This window comes from Pieris rapae, chromosome 14 (assembly GCF_905147795.1).
Source record: "Pieris rapae chromosome 14, ilPieRapa1.1, whole genome shotgun sequence".
Taxonomy (NCBI): domain Eukaryota; kingdom Metazoa; phylum Arthropoda; class Insecta; order Lepidoptera; family Pieridae; genus Pieris; species Pieris rapae.
The window spans coordinates 3,790,842-3,810,312 of NC_059522.1; the positions used below are offsets into that span (position 1 = coordinate 3,790,842).

At 30.5% G+C, this 19,471-nt stretch overlaps 3 protein-coding genes across 5 annotated transcripts in view; 1 reads left to right on the forward strand and 2 right to left on the reverse strand.

Moving 5' to 3' along the window:
* Window positions 1-12,203, forward strand: part of LOC111004402 (facilitated trehalose transporter Tret1) — a 32,403-nt gene extending 20,200 nt beyond the window's left edge. For all 3 annotated transcript variants that reach the window (XM_022275425.2, XM_022275424.2, XM_022275426.2), the window contains exons 3-8: window positions 1,857-1,992; window positions 4,362-4,590; window positions 7,243-7,399; window positions 9,878-10,270; window positions 10,828-11,114; window positions 11,779-12,203. In XM_022275425.2, the coding sequence (XP_022131117.2) occupies window positions 1,857-1,992; window positions 4,362-4,590; window positions 7,243-7,399; window positions 9,878-10,270; window positions 10,828-11,114; window positions 11,779-12,091 (1,515 nt within the window). In that variant the 3' untranslated portion in view covers window positions 12,092-12,203. The remainder of the gene's footprint in view (window positions 1-1,856; window positions 1,993-4,361; window positions 4,591-7,242; window positions 7,400-9,877; window positions 10,271-10,827; window positions 11,115-11,778) is intronic.
* Window positions 12,204-12,710: 507 nt separating this feature from the next.
* On the reverse strand, window positions 12,711-14,167 carry LOC123689747. The gene is made up of 3 exons (XM_045631160.1): window positions 14,101-14,167; window positions 13,169-14,020; window positions 12,711-12,967 (listed from the first exon to the last, which is right to left on the reverse strand). Exons 1-3 carry the CDS (start codon window positions 14,165-14,167, stop codon window positions 12,711-12,713), a joined length of 1,176 nt encoding a protein of 391 aa, XP_045487116.1.
* LOC123689731 lies at window positions 14,131-18,471 on the reverse strand. Its single transcript, XM_045631110.1, has 4 exons — window positions 18,356-18,471; window positions 18,054-18,091; window positions 14,944-15,082; window positions 14,131-14,232 (listed from the first exon to the last, which is right to left on the reverse strand). Exons 1-4 carry the CDS (start codon window positions 18,375-18,377, stop codon window positions 14,174-14,176), a joined length of 258 nt encoding a protein of 85 aa, XP_045487066.1. The 5' UTR covers window positions 18,378-18,471; the 3' UTR covers window positions 14,131-14,173.
* Window positions 18,472-19,471: the final 1,000 nt, after the last annotated feature.

A 19,471-nucleotide genomic window follows, 5' to 3' on the forward strand; every position in this document is an offset into this window, starting at 1 on the left:
CCTTACATTTTGAATTGCAATATCTCATCAAGACGACATCCACCCTGCACGTTCCACCTTGATGTCTACATATTCATGATAAAGCCCTTTTAAAAACATCTTGTCGCGCACCACCGACTTTATGGAAACAGCTGCCATCCCAGTTAGTTTTGAAAAATTAAGACTTAGGGGCCTTCTAGCGAAGATCCTTCCACTACCTTATAAGCCCGCAACGCAAATGCAACCTTCTGGTTTTGCGGTTTTCGATAGGAATCGGTAAACTTTTAACTAAGTGTTTGGTAGTCTGAAATGAAATGAATGAATGAATTGAAATGAAATCGTTTATTTGCTAAGATAAGATAGTGGTACAATTAGATACAATTATTATAAAAATCCTCACAATCCGCCATATATAAATCGGCATGCAAATGTCATTAATTGTATTATGTCACATAATCAAAATTAACATAATGTCGTAATAATCGGAAAGTTAAGTTAATTAGAATTGGTGTTAAACTTATGATCTAGATACTCGTCCACGCTATAAAAGCACCTTGCCTTTAAAAACCTAATCAGTCTGCCATCTGTCCAAAAAACAAAATCTAAAAAATTGATTTGCCAGTAAATTACATAAAGTACTTTCATCTACATCCATAATATAACTCACTTAGTGAATGCTGTTGACGTCTAAAATTGTTTATTTGCTTCGCATCGTTGCCTTAAATCATTTTATGTTTCACGAATACTCCATGGTCTATGGTCGTCATGCTTTGAATAAGTTATCACGAATTTACGATTTGAAAGCAACTTTGCTTGAAAATCAAGCAAGCCTGACTACTTGTAAACTTGATGAACGACAAATATATTTAAATTATGTTAAAACTATTCTTAGCTTTTTTTAACAAAAAGATATTACCATACCGAGTTAAGTTCAACCAGTAATCCGTTGATCTTTTTTTATATAGCAGGAGGCAAACGGTCAGACCGATGGACTCTCACACTAAAAATCACTTTGAATGATCCTTAGTCGAATTAGGAAATACTTTACTCAGCAGCTGATTCCACATACAGTCGCACACAACAAAAACTGCCCTAAAAACGCTCGTGGAACTGTGAACGTCAAGGTGATACGGGTGGAACGTTTTCTATAAATAATTATACAGCGTTGTTATTGCGCAACCTTTCCCAATAAATTAATGATGTATGTTGCTTTAATTGCGTTAATAAAATACATACGCGTCGAATAGTAAACCTCCTTCCGGTTTCTTGAAATCTAGTGTTAATTTGCCTAGTTTTATATATTATCTTATATATTTAAACGAGCAATTCTTGTATATATATATATAATTGGAATCCCGGAATCGGTTTCAACGATTTTCATGAAATTTAGAATACGGGGGTTTTCGGGGGCGATAAATCGATCTAGTTAGGAATGATAATGCCTTTTTTTCTTTAAATAACCAGTTCATATTTTTTTATTATTCTGTCGATAAGATCGAAAAATGTTATTCATATTTCATCGTTTTATTTGTATGTAATTCGTACTAAAATATAATTTCCAAAAAACCACATTTTATAAAAAAAACAATCCAGGTACTTGTATTAAATTGTGACGTACGAATCTATCATTGTAAATTAGACACTCACGTACTACTAAATCTCTATGGCTGACGGATGTCTAATTACAAAAATATCACCGATGCCGTCATACATATTTTCATGTATTAATAATATAATTTTAATATGTTTAATAATTGAAAAACATTACTGCGCCTGCGAGAATAAAAATACCAAAATGTCTATTACACTTTTTCATTCCATCAAAGGCTTGAGAAATATTTTTTATACCGCAATGTTTAATAACATTTCTTTTTTAGGTGCTAGCATGTATCGCTCTGGATTTTCTACTTGTGGGTCTCGGGATGTCCATCAGCTTTGTGACTATGGTGGTGCCAGAAGTCCTGGATGCCAAGGAAGGGTTGTCGCTCACGAAAAAAGAGGCATCATGGTTCGGTATGTGCACATTTTTATAAAAAAATATTTTGACAAGAAGTTAGATAATAATGACATCTTTTTTCTTACCTTGTACCTATGTAATACCATATAAGGTACATTCAAATACTATTATAAATAGTTAAGTAGGTTAAGAGAAATTAAAGCAGAGGTTTTAAATTTCTCTAACCCAATTAATTATATTGTTTCTACAACTCAATCTTGTTATAAAATACTCTGATTATTGTTTTTTTCATTCGCCTTTTGACTCAAATATAACAAATACACCTCCTTGTCCTACGTAATCAATTTCATATTTGAATTTTTAAATTTCAATATGTTGGCTTATTTACTTTTATTTTATAGTTTAGACTATATACGCTAAAATTTATAAGTTTTTCCAATGAGATATGTACTTGACGCTAGAGTTTTTTGTCTGATATATTTAAGGGGTTAGGTGCTGTTTGCTAAAATACAAGTTCACACCTAGTTCAGCGTCCGATAAACCTGACTAATTTTGTTTATATAACTATCGCAATTAGAAATAATCTTTTCCTGTGAAACAAACTTGAAATAAATTATTATTATTATTAAATTATATACTTATTTAAGGGTTCTTTCCGTATTTGAATGTTCATTTGTTTATTAGATAGTTTCTGCTACTTCCCATGGGTAATAAAAAGATATCAATAAGTGCTATAATTATCACACCTTTCAATAAAATGTTAATGACAAACTAATCAAGATACTTCCGACAGAATTTACATTCTCACAGGTCACGTACTAATTATAGATTTTGGGCTTTGAGTTCTGTAAGTGTTGATAAATATCAAGTAGAGAAAATCAAAGTTTGGTATTTCTACTCTAATATTTTAATCTGTAATTACTTGTAATTACTTTGGTATTTAGGAGTTTCATTTTGTCTGAATTCCGACCGGAATTTATATTACAAATATATTATTTTATTTTAATAATTATTTAACTATCACTTTTTTTATAATTGATCTAAATGTACTGGTTGTGATTTGAAAGTAAAAAATAATCGGAAACTTGATACATTACACGAGTCATATAAAATCAAGTTTCATTCAACTTTTATGAGACTTCCGTCACAAGATAACACTATAATTATACACCGAAAATATAGCATATAATATAATAAAAATACGGACAATGATGTGTTTGACAAAAAAGGCAGTAAAGATGCATGTTAGAGTGAACACTGATGACTAAAATTGAGACTCTCCCATGTAAATAAAATATTTTTTTTTGTACAGAGAAATAAAGTTCTTTAAACATTATAATGTCTATTATAGTTAGTAGTCTTAGTAGATTCTGTATTTTGTAATTTCATCAATTTATTAGGTCAATGAATCAAAGAACTATCTACCGTGGGTAGTGTTTGATTTCACCTACATGAGAGAATGTCTTATAGAAAAAATACTAGCCACCGCAAACCTTGTGTCGCCTTAATTTGATTTTTTTACTTAGCCTACCTTTTCAATAGTTACTTAGCTAACATATGAATCGTTTTCAAACAGATATTTATACAGAATGGTTATTGCGCAACTATCAACCAACCTTCCCAGTAAATAAATGATGTATTTTGCTTTAATTGTTATATTTATACAATAATTAAACTAAATACTGTTACGCACTACTTAATCCCCAACGCTGTATCTCATTACTTCATTTTAAATAGCGACATGTCCATATGGAACATTTTGAACATAAAAACTATTCGCTTCTCCGGCATGAAAACCTAAGTGTTAAAACTGAATTTTTAAATTTTTTATTTCATATTTTTCCAATTTCTCTCTCTATAAAATTCCTTCTCACAGTTCTAGAAATAAATTAAAATATTCTCAAATTGATCCAGCTGTCTTCAATTATGCGATTCTTTTTTATTTATATACGAATAGATTACTACCAGCCCCGCGAACTCTTTAGTGCTTACCTTTTTAGCACCAACATGGAACATTTGCTTTGCTACCCCAGAGACTGTTCGGTTATCCAGAATGTAAACTTTTAGGTTTTGCTGTGATTTTTCTCAATACCGTCTGAGTTCAAGTTAAAAGTTCTTTACAAACAATTAAAAATAGAGGTTGATCATACAGGGTAGATGAGAATTAAGGGTTGTATGTATTTTTGTATGCTGTATCACAAAAAAAAAATAGAACAAAAAATTTTGTCTAAAAAAATTGGGTTGGACTTATGACTTGGAGGTTTTAAAGACAGTAATGGATTTTCAAACTCACTGAATATTCATACAAAAGATATACAAATCGGTCGAGCCTTTTCGGAGGACTATGGGATTGTGACACTGTGACACGAGAATTTTATATCATCGATTATATTTGTAATTATACCTGTGATTACTGCATTTTCAGGTAGCATGGCCTTTCTTTGTCAACCTCTCGGGAGCATCTTCTCAGGGCCATTATTGGATTATTTCGGACGAAAGAAGGCTCTATTCCTAGTAAACATACCACATCTTATCGCGTGGGTTCTGATGTACACCGCATGGAATGTGCCTTCTCTTTTTATCGCCAATGCCTTATTAGGTATCGGTACGGGCATAATGGAAGCTCCTTCAATCACTTATGTTGGCGAAATAAGGTAAGAAAATCTTATTAATTTCAACAGACAATTTGATTATATAAAACAGAAGTCTTACGTATTAATTAACAAGTCTTTCGGCTTTGGTTTTAGGGATTTTTCTGTATTGTAAGCAAACTGAAAATGTTGCCAAGTTACGTGATACTGTAAGTTTAATTTACTGGTTTAATTTTGGATGAATCGTGATTATTAGTACCAAAACTAATTAACAATAACAATTCTTTCAACGGGAATAAATTAAATAAAATACACCTAAATCTAAAACAATAAAAATTGGCCCTCGTTTGCTTAAAGATGTTCAGTTATATATACCTATTTTACTATTACCATTGACTATATGACATTATAAGTTATTACCGGTGTGTAGCAATGGATTAGGTTTAAATAACAGAGTTCGCGGAATACAGCCTTATGGTTCCCGCCATAATCTAACCCGTCTTCATTAATAAGTATTTATACAAGAAAGTTATACAACACAAATCTTTTTACGTCTCGGTATATCTGTAATGTACATAGACAAACAACAAACTGGTTAAACACAAAAAAAGCGGCTTCTTTATTTGAGCGGTTAACTTGTTAACACACAGTTCGAGACAAAAAAATCGTCCAACAAGGGCTACCAATACAGCATTTGGTGAAAATGATTTGAAGTTTGGTAATGGTCACAACTGCTCTATTTACCAATAGTGACTCGTACACAAAATTTTCTTTTTATTATCATTCTAGTAATTTTTCAATAGTTACAGAATGTATAAATTAATGCCTAGCGCAATTTGTGTACCATGACAACTCGTAGAATATTGAGTAGTTACTCAGAAAAAGAGTACTTGAAATATTCAGTTGTAAGAGAACTTTGCCTCGTAGGTATCAAGTATATATTTTAAACTAATAATAACTTAAATTTATCAAAACGTTAACTATCGAGTTTAACTGTCCAGTCCTCCGTACACCGAATTCTAATAAAACATTCGATTTCAAGCGTCTTATGAAAATATTTCAATAAATCCAAAAATCATTTTACCATTTTCGGTGATATTTATTAGAAAAATTGTTATAAAGTGGAAGTGTCATTCCTAACATGGCATTCCTAAGTTATGCGAAATATAACAAAACATCAACCAGCATGAATAACAATTTTATGCAAAATATTCCGTCCAAATCGGAAACATTAGAATTTTTTATGTGAAAAAACTTTATTATCTTTTTGTTAAACTCTTCACTTAGATTTTTTGAAGAGAGCTAAAGAGACCTAATTGAACAATAAATTTCTGATAAAAAGAAGAAATTAAGTAAAACGCAATAAATCTAAGGTGTTGAACCTTAGTGCCTGAAGAACCACACCACAGTTTAAACTAAAAACTAAAGTGTTTACAGAATAAATAATAATAAATAATTATATTATATCAAGATGTAGTTTAAGATCTAAGAGTATCTATTCGGTCCTAGTTACTGTGTTAGTATTGGTTAATAATAAACAACAAAACTATTATAGTGGGGCTAACACATCAATGATGAATAAACAATGATGCCTCCCTTTACCGAATGTTGGCATTAAAACCCTCTGTCAGTCGTTTCGGTTTAGTAATGAATACAGTCAATAAAAAAAATCAATTAAAAATATTATACTAAACATATATGTCTTCACTACTGGTTTTATATGATTTTTTCTGATGAGAGAGTTAAGTGTCTTGGAGAAAAAGTACGGGACCAATAGTGTTATTTTAAAATCCACAATGTGATATTTAAATCAAAAATGATTAAGATAAAAATAATATTTACTAGCAATTTATAGTTTGTCACTCCTAGATTTTTTGCATTAATCCTAGATTAGCATAACTATTAAGTAGTGATATGAGTTTTAAAAAAGGCACATTCCTCTGAGTTGTCAGTGTCACATAAGTAAATGTATAATTTTTAAATTAATTCAATATAAACTAGTTTAAAACTTGATAAAGATAATAGAATCAAGTTTTGTTTACTTGATTTTCTAAGTAAATAATGTAAAAGAAATGAAGATGGATAAAACGTATACTTAATATACAATTGGTCTGTTTTTTAATTAATAAGGCTTTTTCTAGTTTTTGTAATTTACGGACGCACATACTAGAATATTATATTCAATCAGAATAATATGTTGTTGTATTGGCCAGTGCGCAGAAAGCATACTGTTTACTTTGTCTAATGTTGACCTCTTGTTGCTTTGTGGTCGTACGAAATCTACTTACTTACTACTTACTAGTAATTTGCTTACCTTTATACCTATTAGACTATCAACAAACGCGAAAATGAATTTGAGTAAATGAACAGCCTTCACTGAATAATATATAAATCGAAGATTTGGCAATATTCGATTTATATATTATAAATTGTATGTGCTTATTATTACTCGGCATATGTATTAAATGTAATATTAAATATAGTTAAAATAAAAAGCTAGAATGCCCTGAAACAAATAAAATACACCTAAAATGTTTCTTTAAGAATTGTGACGATTTATGATAAAAGTTTCTTTGTTAGATACATAACATGTATGTGTGTAAATTTAGAATTAATTAAAGTTCTTTGCTGACGTTCATAAGTTTACCTATATGAATATTTTTTTTTTTATTTGACCTTGACATATATGTAAAAGAGTTTTACACCTCATTTCAGTGACCCATCCATTCGAGGGATCCTTACAACCCTGACCAATTGTTTTACCTCCACCGGAATGTTCATTGCATACTTGCTGGGTACAGTCCTCACCTGGCGGCAAGCAGCACTTGTATCACTGACGGTACCTGTAGCAACAATGCTCTTGGTGCTTTTCGTAAGTAACATTTTACTGATGTCGCCTTCATTAGTCATATACATATAGGTTGGTTTTGATGATATCAATATCAAGAATGTGCATTGCAGTAAATTCTTTGCTCAGAATTAAAGAGTACAAGATCCTAAGCTATCTTAACAGGCTCTCGCTTTTACATTAAAAGAAAAATCATTCCATGAGATAATTTAACTAATAAAACCGACTCACATTTTATACCATTCGTTTAAATTCTTGTAATCTAAATAAAAGATAAAGAGTTAGTCGCCAGGTTAAACCAGTTTTAAATCCAGTTAAGTTTGGACGAATTCCTTGGTTAAAGCTTTTTCTAGTTTTATTGGAATGGGATAAATCAACTTTTAACAACCAATAAAAAATAGCCATCTTAGTAATGACAAAATACATTAAAACCCATGTTACTCGTATATATCGTTTGCTGTATAAATTGGAAGTAATATTTATTTTAATATTTACCACCGAGTTACAGAATGGATCAGAGTTTTAAATAAATCTCTAAATTGAACTCCTCAAACATTGTTTATGGATTGCGAGCGATCGCTTGAGAGATTTTTCTCTCTCTTAGGTCGGTAACTCATGCGTCTTGATCAGATAATAAATATTTGGTTACACTGAGTCAATGTCTAACAATTTAATAAACATAAGCATCAAAAAATCCATTTAAAAGCCTGTGACATCTTGTTGGTTGTTGAGAAAGGCCAATGTTATGTAATATGTTATGTATTTTGATGGCTGTACGTCTTCGTTTATTGGTGTACCAACATAACCACAAAGGGCCTCTACAGGCTTTTACGTTGTTTGAGGAACACTTCGACCAACGAACCGTACGAAGTTACAACTTACAACAGCTACTGTCCGGGTTGCTATGTTTTTTTGAATTCGTATAATTATGTCATAATAATATTTTTTGTCATAAAATAATAGAATATTCACATTTCCAATACTAGAACTTTTGCTATTACCTATATATAGCCTTTTATGGCACAGCCGAAATCCCACGCAGTTAGCCGTTTTTTCCCAGCTCTAATTTAAAGTGACTTATTCATACAGTTTCATCCGATAACATGGTTTTGGTCTCTCGTCTCTCGTACTAACAATATGTAATTTTTTTAATTTCATATTATGTGAATGTTTTTCAAATTCCATTCAAATTTTATATATAATCGTCATTTTGCTTTATACCCAATTAGATGACAACATGTGTCAGGCACAGATGGCTACTCACGTACATGGCTTTTTAAAAATACTATTGATCACGAAACCGATGCTGAAATATCCAGTATCGCTACTGGATTTTTTTTATAATATCATTCAGCTATGCAACAACAAATACCTCTTTAAAAAATCATAGTTTTAATTACCTAAGCTTTTCATCAAAAAACCAAACCACCATATTTCAAAAATACTCTTGTATATAAACCTAACCTTATCATATCCTGATCAATCGTGACCTGTATATTTCTTGTATCTCCTCTTCTTTTGTATTACATCGCTATTAGCTATTCTTGAATCCTTAAGATTAGCTTTGTAATTTTGGGTAGTAATTAATATTTTGGTTTTTTTTTCTCTAGATTAAGGTTATATATAGGTTAACATAAATATATATTTTTTATATAACTTCTGGTTATGCACTTCTTGCACTCATCATTTTTATTCATTGTTTTCTTTTCTTACTAGGGTTGCCTGGAAGAGATCGCTTGTCAGCGATAAGGCCGCCCGTTGCATCCTTTGTAATTTTTATGTATTGTGTTATTTGTGTTTCTTTGCAACGAAGTGTAAATAAATAAATAAATACCAATACCAAAGACACCTTGGTTTATCTAAGGTCATAGTAGATATAGTATCTTACAGATCAGTATTTCGAAACTGGTCGACCCTCAAAAGGGTTTTGTATATCTATAATTATCTATTTCGAAATGTTTATTTTGTGTTTTATGATATAATTATCTGGAATTAAATTAATAGCTTTAATTTGCTAATAGTTTTACATTTATTATTCAAACAGAATGTTAAACATTTGTGATATTGGAAATTCTTGTTTACCACATATTGACGTGTAGATAATAAATTCTGTAAAAATACACAAAAATCTCAAATATTAACAGAGTTTATCTGTATTAAATATATTCTATATTTTGTATTGTAATCACACACAATATATATTTGCGACTAGAACTATTGCCTGAACTGTTTAAAATGTTACATTCAATGTTTATTGTATTATTAAATTTCTATTCTACGTTGGTTACACTACATTTAACTTAAATCTCAATTATATTTAGTAAATAAATTATAAAACCTCTCTACTCTGCTTTAAATACCAAAATTCTTGGTAATTTTATTTTATTGTAATTTGTCTTATCTTGTTTATGTTTTTAATTGTATTTTTTCGTTAGAATTCTTTATATGTATGATGTTGTAGACTGAATAAATAAATAAATAAAACCTATACACGCATTTCAGGTTCCAGAAACACCGATATGGTTACTATCCAAGGGCCGCCAAAAAGATGCGTTGCGATCGCTGTGCCGTCTTAGAGGTTGGGCACAGCCAGAAGATGTAAAAGAGGAATTCGATCAACTTGTACAATACAATGATCTTATTCAACAGTGCGTCGTATGCACAAGGGAAGGAAAATCAGACGTGGAACCGTGCTGTCACAATTCCCACAATATATTCAAAAGAATGATTAACAAATTTAGAAACGTACTATTCGTTAAAGAAACTATGAGACCTTTTGCTCTAGTTATGGCATATTTCTTCTTCTATACGCTTAGTGGTTTGGCACCCGTGAAACCTAACATGGTGAATGTATGCAGAGCGCTTGGTATGAAATATGACCCGAAAAATATTGTGGTAAGTTCTTATGAGACTTTTTAATAGCCGCTATAATATAGACTTACTCTATTTTAAAATGTTTAAGTCGTTTTTGTTTTAAATTCTGTTATTCATACTTACATTACATAAATATCGTCACCAGAATCGATACATATTTCGTAATTCAAATATTACGGTTCAAGATTAGATAACCTATTTTATCCTTGGTTTTCAGTTTTTATTTAAATATAAGTACAACGTATTAAGTACAAGTGATATGATCGAATATTATTACTATACCAATATTTCTTGATATAACCACTAGGACCTCGCTCGTAAGGGCCAAATCCCTCCGTTTTCGTTCAAAGTTCTGCTAAATACCAATTCTCGATAAATAAATAATACTTAATTACAATAATTATACCCATCCTTTAAAAATGAACAATGAAACAGACATGTAAAAAATTATTTGCCCCCTAATATAGTTTTCATAATTCAATCGGTGATTCTATAGAGGAACGCACTTCTTACATTAACTCATCTTGCACAATGAATAAAATATAATATATTTTATATATTTATATTTTAATTTTCAGGTTGCAGTTGGCGTAGTATTTATAATAATGAACATTTTATCAGCAGTTATAGTTAAAGTTATTGGAAAACGAAAGTTAGTTTTATTCTCACTTCTGGCGACTGCCTTTTGCAGTTTAGCTATAAGTGTGTACGCACGCACAAACCTTCCTTTGGAATTATTCTCATACGAACCCAGTACTTTTCCGGACAAAAGAGAGATTCTGCCGGTATTTTTATTCATGATGCTGGTATCGTTCAGTAGCCTTGGAATACCGTGGGTTCTACTGTCTGAAGTCTTTCCATTCAGGTAAGCCTATCCTACTTCGACCTCTGCTTCTACGAACATGTTTTACATGGTCATTGCCGTAAAATAGCGCAAGAAATCCTCGAAATTGCGATAAGCCTTGTTTTGTTTTTAATATATTATATAAATATGAGAGGTGTAGCCGAATACTTTGTTTCTGATTAAATCGAGCCCGTAATTTTATTAGATGGCCGAGCTTTGCTCGGTAATTTTATTTTTTTATAAATTGTGTTTTTTGGAAATTATATTTAAGTACGAATTACATACTAATAAAATGATGAAATATGAACAGTATAGAATATAGATTATGCTGAATTGTTTTAGTGTTGTTGTGTCGTTAAAGCAATTTAAACAAAAAATAGTATTATTATTCGCCGATAGATGTCAGGAAGATACATTTTTTCAGTTTAAATTGGGACTACTCAAACACTACCTTTTTGTTATTTTCTATCATTTATTTCTAGCTAGATCGATTTATCGCCCCCAAAACCCCCCGTATACTAAATTTCATGAAAATCGTTGGAGCCTATCCCGAGATTCCAATTATATATATACAAGAATTGCTCGTTTAAAGATATAAGATAAATAATGATAATATGCAATCCACAATCTACTTCTATTATTAATTAAAAAAAGATTAAATTTAATAAAAATGTATCTATTTCAGGGGCCGTGGTTTAGCAACGGGTCTAGCAGCTGCCCTTAGCTATGTAATATTTTTCGTAGCAGCTAAAACAAATTACAATCTAGAAGCAAACTTCCACATCAGTGGTGCTTTCTTCTTCTACGGAATAATTGGTATAATTGGGACGTGCTATCTTTACTTCTTTTTACCAGAAACGGAAAGTAAGACCTTGGTCGAAATCGAGGCATTTTATAAAGGCAACCAAAAAATATTTGCTGACGACTTTTTTATCAACGCATTCAGAAAAAAGAACTGCCTAAATACTGATGTCGACAAACCTATGCTCGTCAAGTAACTACCTCAAACGGCAATTGTTTTAATTTTAGATGTATAAAGATGAATTTAGAAAATAATTTGTTACCTTAGAAGAATTAAGCTTGTTAATGAGATTACATTATTTTTTTAAACCTGTCTTTGATTGTCATGTCATTACTAAATGACCCTGGAAACTTCGTTCAAAAAATTTTTTTTTAAACAGTCCAATGGGACCTCATACTTCAGGTATGTAACCAAATTTCTAAAGACAAAATTTATATTTGACAAAAAGACATTAAATATATTATCCTAGCTAGTTTTTATTAGAAATTTCAATTGTCATTTTCAGTACTTTCCTTAATGTATTATTTATGTTTCCTACCTTTAAAACCTCCCCTGAACTACCCGAAATGTTTCATTATAAACTATACGTAGCTAATTCAAATATAGGTAGATACATTATATTCTTAGATAGTAGTTCATGAGTACAGACTATGTCCCATTTTATTGTATATTTGAATATAAAGGTACGATATAACAAAATTAAAAATCGAATGATACACCTGTTAAAGTATTTATATTTTATGGTATTTGTAGAAGTACAATCTTTATTCCTATTTGTATTATTTTAGTTAGTAGTAAAAAAAAAGTAATAGTAGTTATTTTCTTTGTTGTGTTAATATTCTGAAAAAGTCTCTTGTTTCTCCCTTTTCAGTCGTAGCCCAAGTAAGAGGTCTACCGCAGTTACTTTTAAACATGTTGAAAATATTATCCTTTTCTGTTGTTTTGTGTAAATCTAACTTAACTATATCTTCAGATGAAACAGCTAAATATTCTATTTTTTCCTCGTGTCTATTATCCTTTTCAGTCGCTTGTTGGTCTGCTTTTTTTTCAGTACATTCAGATTCTTTGAATTCTGAAATGTATACTTTTTATTTGGTATGGGCTTAAAATGTACATTTAGTATCCATTATATGTTTTTTTGTAAAATGCAATTAGACTACAGTTATTTTTTTAAGTCAAATAAATTTTTAAAACCTAGTACCAAGATGGTACCTATTGTAGTGTCTAAATCTCTTAAAATTTGTAATTGGTCTTCGAGTTGTCCTCCAAGTACTTGGCCTCTGACACTTTTCCTTACAGTCATGTTTTAAACTCTTTATAGTCCTTCTTCTTGTTAGGAATATATGAGAGTGTATTGGAACTGTTACAGTCTTAGGGCGATATGTTAGTGTATATATAGGTTCTACGATATCTAAATCAGTAGAATGACTCTTAAAGTCTTCAGTAGTTAAAAGTTTTGAAGTTATTGTTGTTGATATGGCTGTTGTATTGGTGGTAATTGGTTTTGTTACTGTTTCTTTTTTACTATTACTTTTTGAACGAATTAAGGTTTCTAATTTGTCAGTGGTAGTTTCCCAAGTTATCGGCCTTTTGTTGCACTTAATTGGACAATGCGAAGCTGTGGTTTTATTTGGTGGCAATGTCTCTACGGTACTCATAATAACTGATGTTGTTATATTATCGGACTTGTTCAAATTTATTGTTATAGTGCTTTTGTTAAAAGGTGTTAGAGTATGATTATTATGTACTTTCTGTGTTGTCGAAGAAATAAACGTTTCTTCTCCTGTGATCCGAGAATAAAAAAAATCGTAGATAGGACTAGTAATGGTTATATCAGTAGTTGTTTCCCAAGTTTTTGGTCGGTCACAGCAGATTAGTTTAACCTCATTCGTATTATTTTCCAAATTGGTCACTGTTGTAGTGATATTATTTTCAGTAGTGATATAAACTTCTAAAGTCGAAACTTTATTAAGCGTGGAATTAACTTCGTTTTCATTATCAATATGCGTACTTAATTCATTAAAATTTATTTTATTAGGATCTTTAGTATCATTATCAGATGTTGTGACAAACTTAGTGGAAAAATCCAAATGTGAACAGAATAATAAATATGTTTCTTGATAACCTGAAAAGTTTTTTATGATCGAGAAAAATAGTGTGATATGTAGACGTTATCTTCAATAGATCTGTGACTAATCTACTAACAAAGATATATAGAGGAGCAAAACCAGATAAGAGTTTTAATTATTTTATTTCGGAAGAAATTATACATTGGAAGTTAGCATGCATAATCCGGAACCCCAGTAACACATTGGCTGGTTGCTTTTATCAAGTACTCTGAAATAAAACATTAAAATATCAATATCTAGTTTTACTCCAAAACCTTAGGATATGGTAATTGTTCATCGGAAATTGGTAAGTGTTATACCGATAATATTTGGTGTAAATTACATTTAAAAGAAGAAAAAAAATAATTATAAAAAAATTGGCGTTAGAGCCTTTTAATGTCTTCAATATAATATATGTAATTAAATATAAAATCGGAAATTAGGTGACTTTTTGTGTCTATGATATGTTCGAGCGAATATTAAATGTGCACATCAAGGATACCCTTTTGGAGCAAAACGTACGTTCGAACTTACGACCACAAACAGGGTCGAGAGACGCACTCAGAAACTACTAACATTGTTCAATGTTATATCCTAAGCCTGAGAATAATATGATTATTAAAAAACCGCGATAATAATAGAGCGCATTTGAAGTTAGAATGGTAAATATGGTTAAATAAGTAAGTAGGATATAATATTTACTTATAAATGTAAAAAAATACAGCATAATATGAGATATGATATTTTAGTCCTAGTGTAAAAAAATATCAAAACAGTTGGCTACAATGATGCAAATTTATTTAGATATACCCTACATTATCTCTTAATTAAGCCAGATAATAGTCTTGACAGGTAGACAGTTTAGAATAGGAAAGGTTACCTCCAATCAACAATTTTTTTCATATAAATATAAAATTAGAATATTAAAAGGGTAACATACGTGTATTATAATCGCAGTTATACTCATACATGTCGCATTGGTCAAGAAAACTACGGCGTGTACATCCATCAGGGGAAGATGCGCAAACCACTCTGCTATCATGAATGCAGGTCTTCGCCATGTTGCAGTAGTTAATAGGCTGCAATTCATCTTAAATTAAGAATTTTCTCGTGCTTGCTTGCTATAAATATTATTTTTCTAAACATGACTGATTTCATTGAATCTATTGCATGATTTGTTTGCGATAAGCTTTACAATAGAATTAACAGCTTCGCTAAGAAAAGTATTATTAGTAGTAAGTAGTAAGTAGTATTATTACTGTACCAACATATGGTACAGTAACAAAGATCTGAGTAGGTTTACGCCCAAACCCAATAACCTATCTCAATCCATTTTTGACCATCATTAATCCAAATATTGATAAAAGTGTGCCAATATCTTATATAAAGATTTTAACTTACAACAGTTTTTAAAATAATTAAAAAGCTATTTGATATGTTTTAAACGTAGACATGTGTATTTTATTATTATTTTCACGATTTTATTTACTTTATTTGGTTTATATTGATATCAATTATTATGCAAAGAGCGAAGAGATTGCATTCTATCCGTCGCCAAAAAAGGATTGTTTTCGTAGGGTTTGGTTATTAGGAAGCAGATAGGAGATCGATTAATTGTCACGGTCTGAACTCAGATTATTTTCAAACTGAGATTGTGGATACATTATTGGGTTCGGACGTAAGCCTAGGTGCATTGTCATTTTCGAGATCGTACGTTCCAACCTGCTCGTAATGTGAAAGTAGTGGTTTCTACTAAACGAAAATTCTGACTGAAATTTCCTTTTAAAATAAATTTAAACAAACCCTAACAAACTAGTTAAATACATTAAATGCAAATTTGTATACGAATCACGTTAATGCACAAATTTATTTTGAAAATAGTAACAATACTTTTTCTGATTCAGTCTTGTTAGTGATTCATACAGATTTCTGAAGTTTCTTTGTTCCCTATCAGTCATTGTATTCCTTGTCTCGTTTTTAAAGTAAAAATAACTTATCAAACTTCTCAACGAATTTATAATGATGTAATTAAAACGCTACTATTAAATTTAATTAATATTATGATACACATATAATTTTTTAGATATAAATCAAAGTCCGAAAAGTGTTTTATTTTATACTTCTATACAAAAATCATTAAAACTTTTAAAACGTTTTACGCAACTGATATTTTAACTAATATTTTCTATGTATATTTATTATGTATGAAGCTTTAATAATCGTTGCCAGTTCGTTTACGAATTCCGTATAGGACATAAAAGGAATACATACATACATGTTGGTACATGCGGTTTATACTTCCATATAGAACAGATACTTATGAATTATTACATTTAAAAGACGTTTTTATACTTTATTGTTAAAATAATTTATGTCCATTATTTGAGTACACCCAAAATTAAAAACATATTACAGTATTTTAAAATGTGATAAGTGGTAGAGAACTATCTTATTGCATTTTATTCGAACTTGCATATTTCGGAATCGCACCCAATACTAAAGATATTACCAATATTTGGCTCGGTAATCAACATTAACACACCAACACAAACAACAAAATTTACGAATTTTCTGGATAGAAGTAGTCGGTATCCTATTCTTATCATCGTACGTTCACTTAGAAAACGCCTAAGACGGGTACCAGTAGTAGTACCAGATAACTAGGGTTTTTTTTATAGAACAGGGGGCAAACGGGCAGGAGGCTCACCTGATGTTAAGTGATACCGCCGCCCATGGACACTCTCAATGCCAGAGGGCTCGCGAGTGCGTTGCTCTGAAACGGTCGTTTCAAGTGTTTGATAGAGGCTTTGCTCTGCTTTGCTGCCTATAAATCTTTCAATCCATTTTAAAATCATATAATCCATCTTCGTAACAAGACTTATGAAGCAAAATTAGTATAATAAAATTTCCACACATTAAATGATACATAAATAAAAGTAACTGCCTAACTAGGCGGAACACGCTACTTAAGTTAAATAGTGTTGAACCTAATTACTTAACTAAGTAACTATGAAATCGATTACTTTTCTAATTAACGGATATATATGTATATATACATATGTATGCAGTAAGTGCGTGTGTAAACGGACCATATCGTAAACGTATTACATATTATTTTAGTCGATACCAGATGACGTCACATGTCAGCTCAAAATAAAATATGCCGATTTGTAATGTCTACAATTAACCTCCTTTTATTTAATGAATATTTTTTTAGGCTTATTTTATGTGCTATGCATTAATGAAAAAAATTCTTAGTACAACTATACTTAATGGCAATATGTCGACGTTTTTCTAAACAAACATACTCAACTCAAACCTTGACCGCCCAATGATTTTTTTTCTTCAGAGGCCCTTTCATCTAAACTACTTTCTAATAAAAACTTTCACTAACGATTCAAAACTTTATTTATTCACTAACAATCAACCGGTCCTTTGCTGAAATGGAGAGTAGTCTTATTGTGCAAAGTAATTAAATTACAAAAGTGTGTGTGTTATGTAAAGACTAGCTGCCCACGACACAAAGAATACTAGAGTCCTGGGTCCACTTTTTTTGGACTTAACAAATACCTTCTTAGTGCTTCGTCTACACTATAATATGTATGACATCAAAATTTCTTCAAAAATGTAATGATGAATGTAATGAACAACCCGGCCTTCGAAACAACCGAAATGGGCTAAGCCCTAAAAAATGAGCGTGTTTGTATAACTGCACTTAAGATTAAATCAGCAAGTATAAGTATGATTCTGTAGCAAAGATGAAATCTGTAGCAAAATTTAACAACGTGTAACTGCGACTTAGGGCCTGTTTCACAATGTATGGATAAAGTGCCAAATAGCTATGCAACACATAAATTATTCGAAAGATAAAAGTTCCAAATAAGATTCTTCGAATTTCATGACGTATAGCCCTATCTGACAGCCTTGAAACGCAAAAATACTATTTATCCTACCAATAAGTAATAAATAGCTTATTTGGAACTTATCCGGACATTGTGAAACAGGCCCTTAGTGTTTCAATCGATTAATGTTATTCTATTCATTACATACATATGTCAAATGCTGTTCCGAAAGATGAAGCAACAAGGCTGAAATATAAAAAAAAACATTTTAATTTCCCTACAGACAAAGAAAAGGAAAAAACCCGACTCGCGTGAGTAAAGTTACAAGCATAATTTAATGAGGCTTATGGAACATATTTTTTCTTTTTCATGTAATTTACACAACAATTATGTAATATATTTATATTTCATGCATTCAGAGATATTCGGAGCAATTTCCTACTCTAGTATTTCAGAAAATAAAATTCAGTTGGTAATTTTTTAGTTCCGTCAATAATACTTATTACTTACTTAATATACATAACAGTAACATTATTCGGTCTTGAAAACCATGGTGAATTGATAAAAAATGTAAAAATTGAAAACGATAAAACGAATATAAATCATATAATTGAAACAGAACTGAACGAAAGTAAATAACGTACGTATTATTTTCATTTGATATCGATTTATTTATTAGGAGTCGTTGTTCAGTATATTCAAGATCATATAAAAATTATATGTTCTCCTTTAAGGTTGGTATTTTTAATTGACAAAACCAAGAAAATTGTTTACGTACTTTATTTTTGTAAATACATATTTTTTATATAATCTTTGAATGTTTGTAATATTAGTTATAAACGTAATATATAATATAATTTTTAATAAAATTCACAACAATCACTTTGGTTTCAATTAAAATAGAAAATAAACTGTCAAAAAAAGTTACGTTACTTAATAGAAGTTTGTTAACATTCAAAATTCAAAAACTCAATCTTTTGTTTTGTAATATTCGTAATTTAGAGCTAAACGACAAAATTAAGTTATACATATTATTTCATGTTTTGCTTTCGGTAACAAAATATTTCAGATTTTTTGATGATGGTGGATGGTGTCCTCCTGTAATAGATTGTTTGTTTGTGATATAGTAATCATTTATCACACGAGAGTTCTCTTTCCTGACTTATCGCACTAGAACATTCTTTGTCAAGGACAATATAATTTCCAGGTTTATTGCAATGTTCTCTCAGCAAATATTTGATTGGCATAGTATGTAGAAAATGAGGCATGACAATTATTTGGATTGTGTGACATACATAGAATTTCTTGAAACAGGCCAACATTGACTATTTACGTAAATAGGCTCGTCATTATAGGCTGTAGAAGCCTTCGTTGTTAATTAATATGACTAACATTTAAATATTCAATGGCATTGATAATAACTCGAACGTAGAGAAATCTATAAGATTTATTTATCTTTATATATCTTATACAGTAGTGTGTATGTCACTGAACTCCTCTAAACGGCTGGACTGATTTAAATGAGTTTTGTTATGTGTTTGGGTATCGCCCTGGCTGGTTTAGATTCAGGAATCATCCCATGTGATGGTATCTAGGTTACAGTAAATAAAATAGCTTGTATATAAA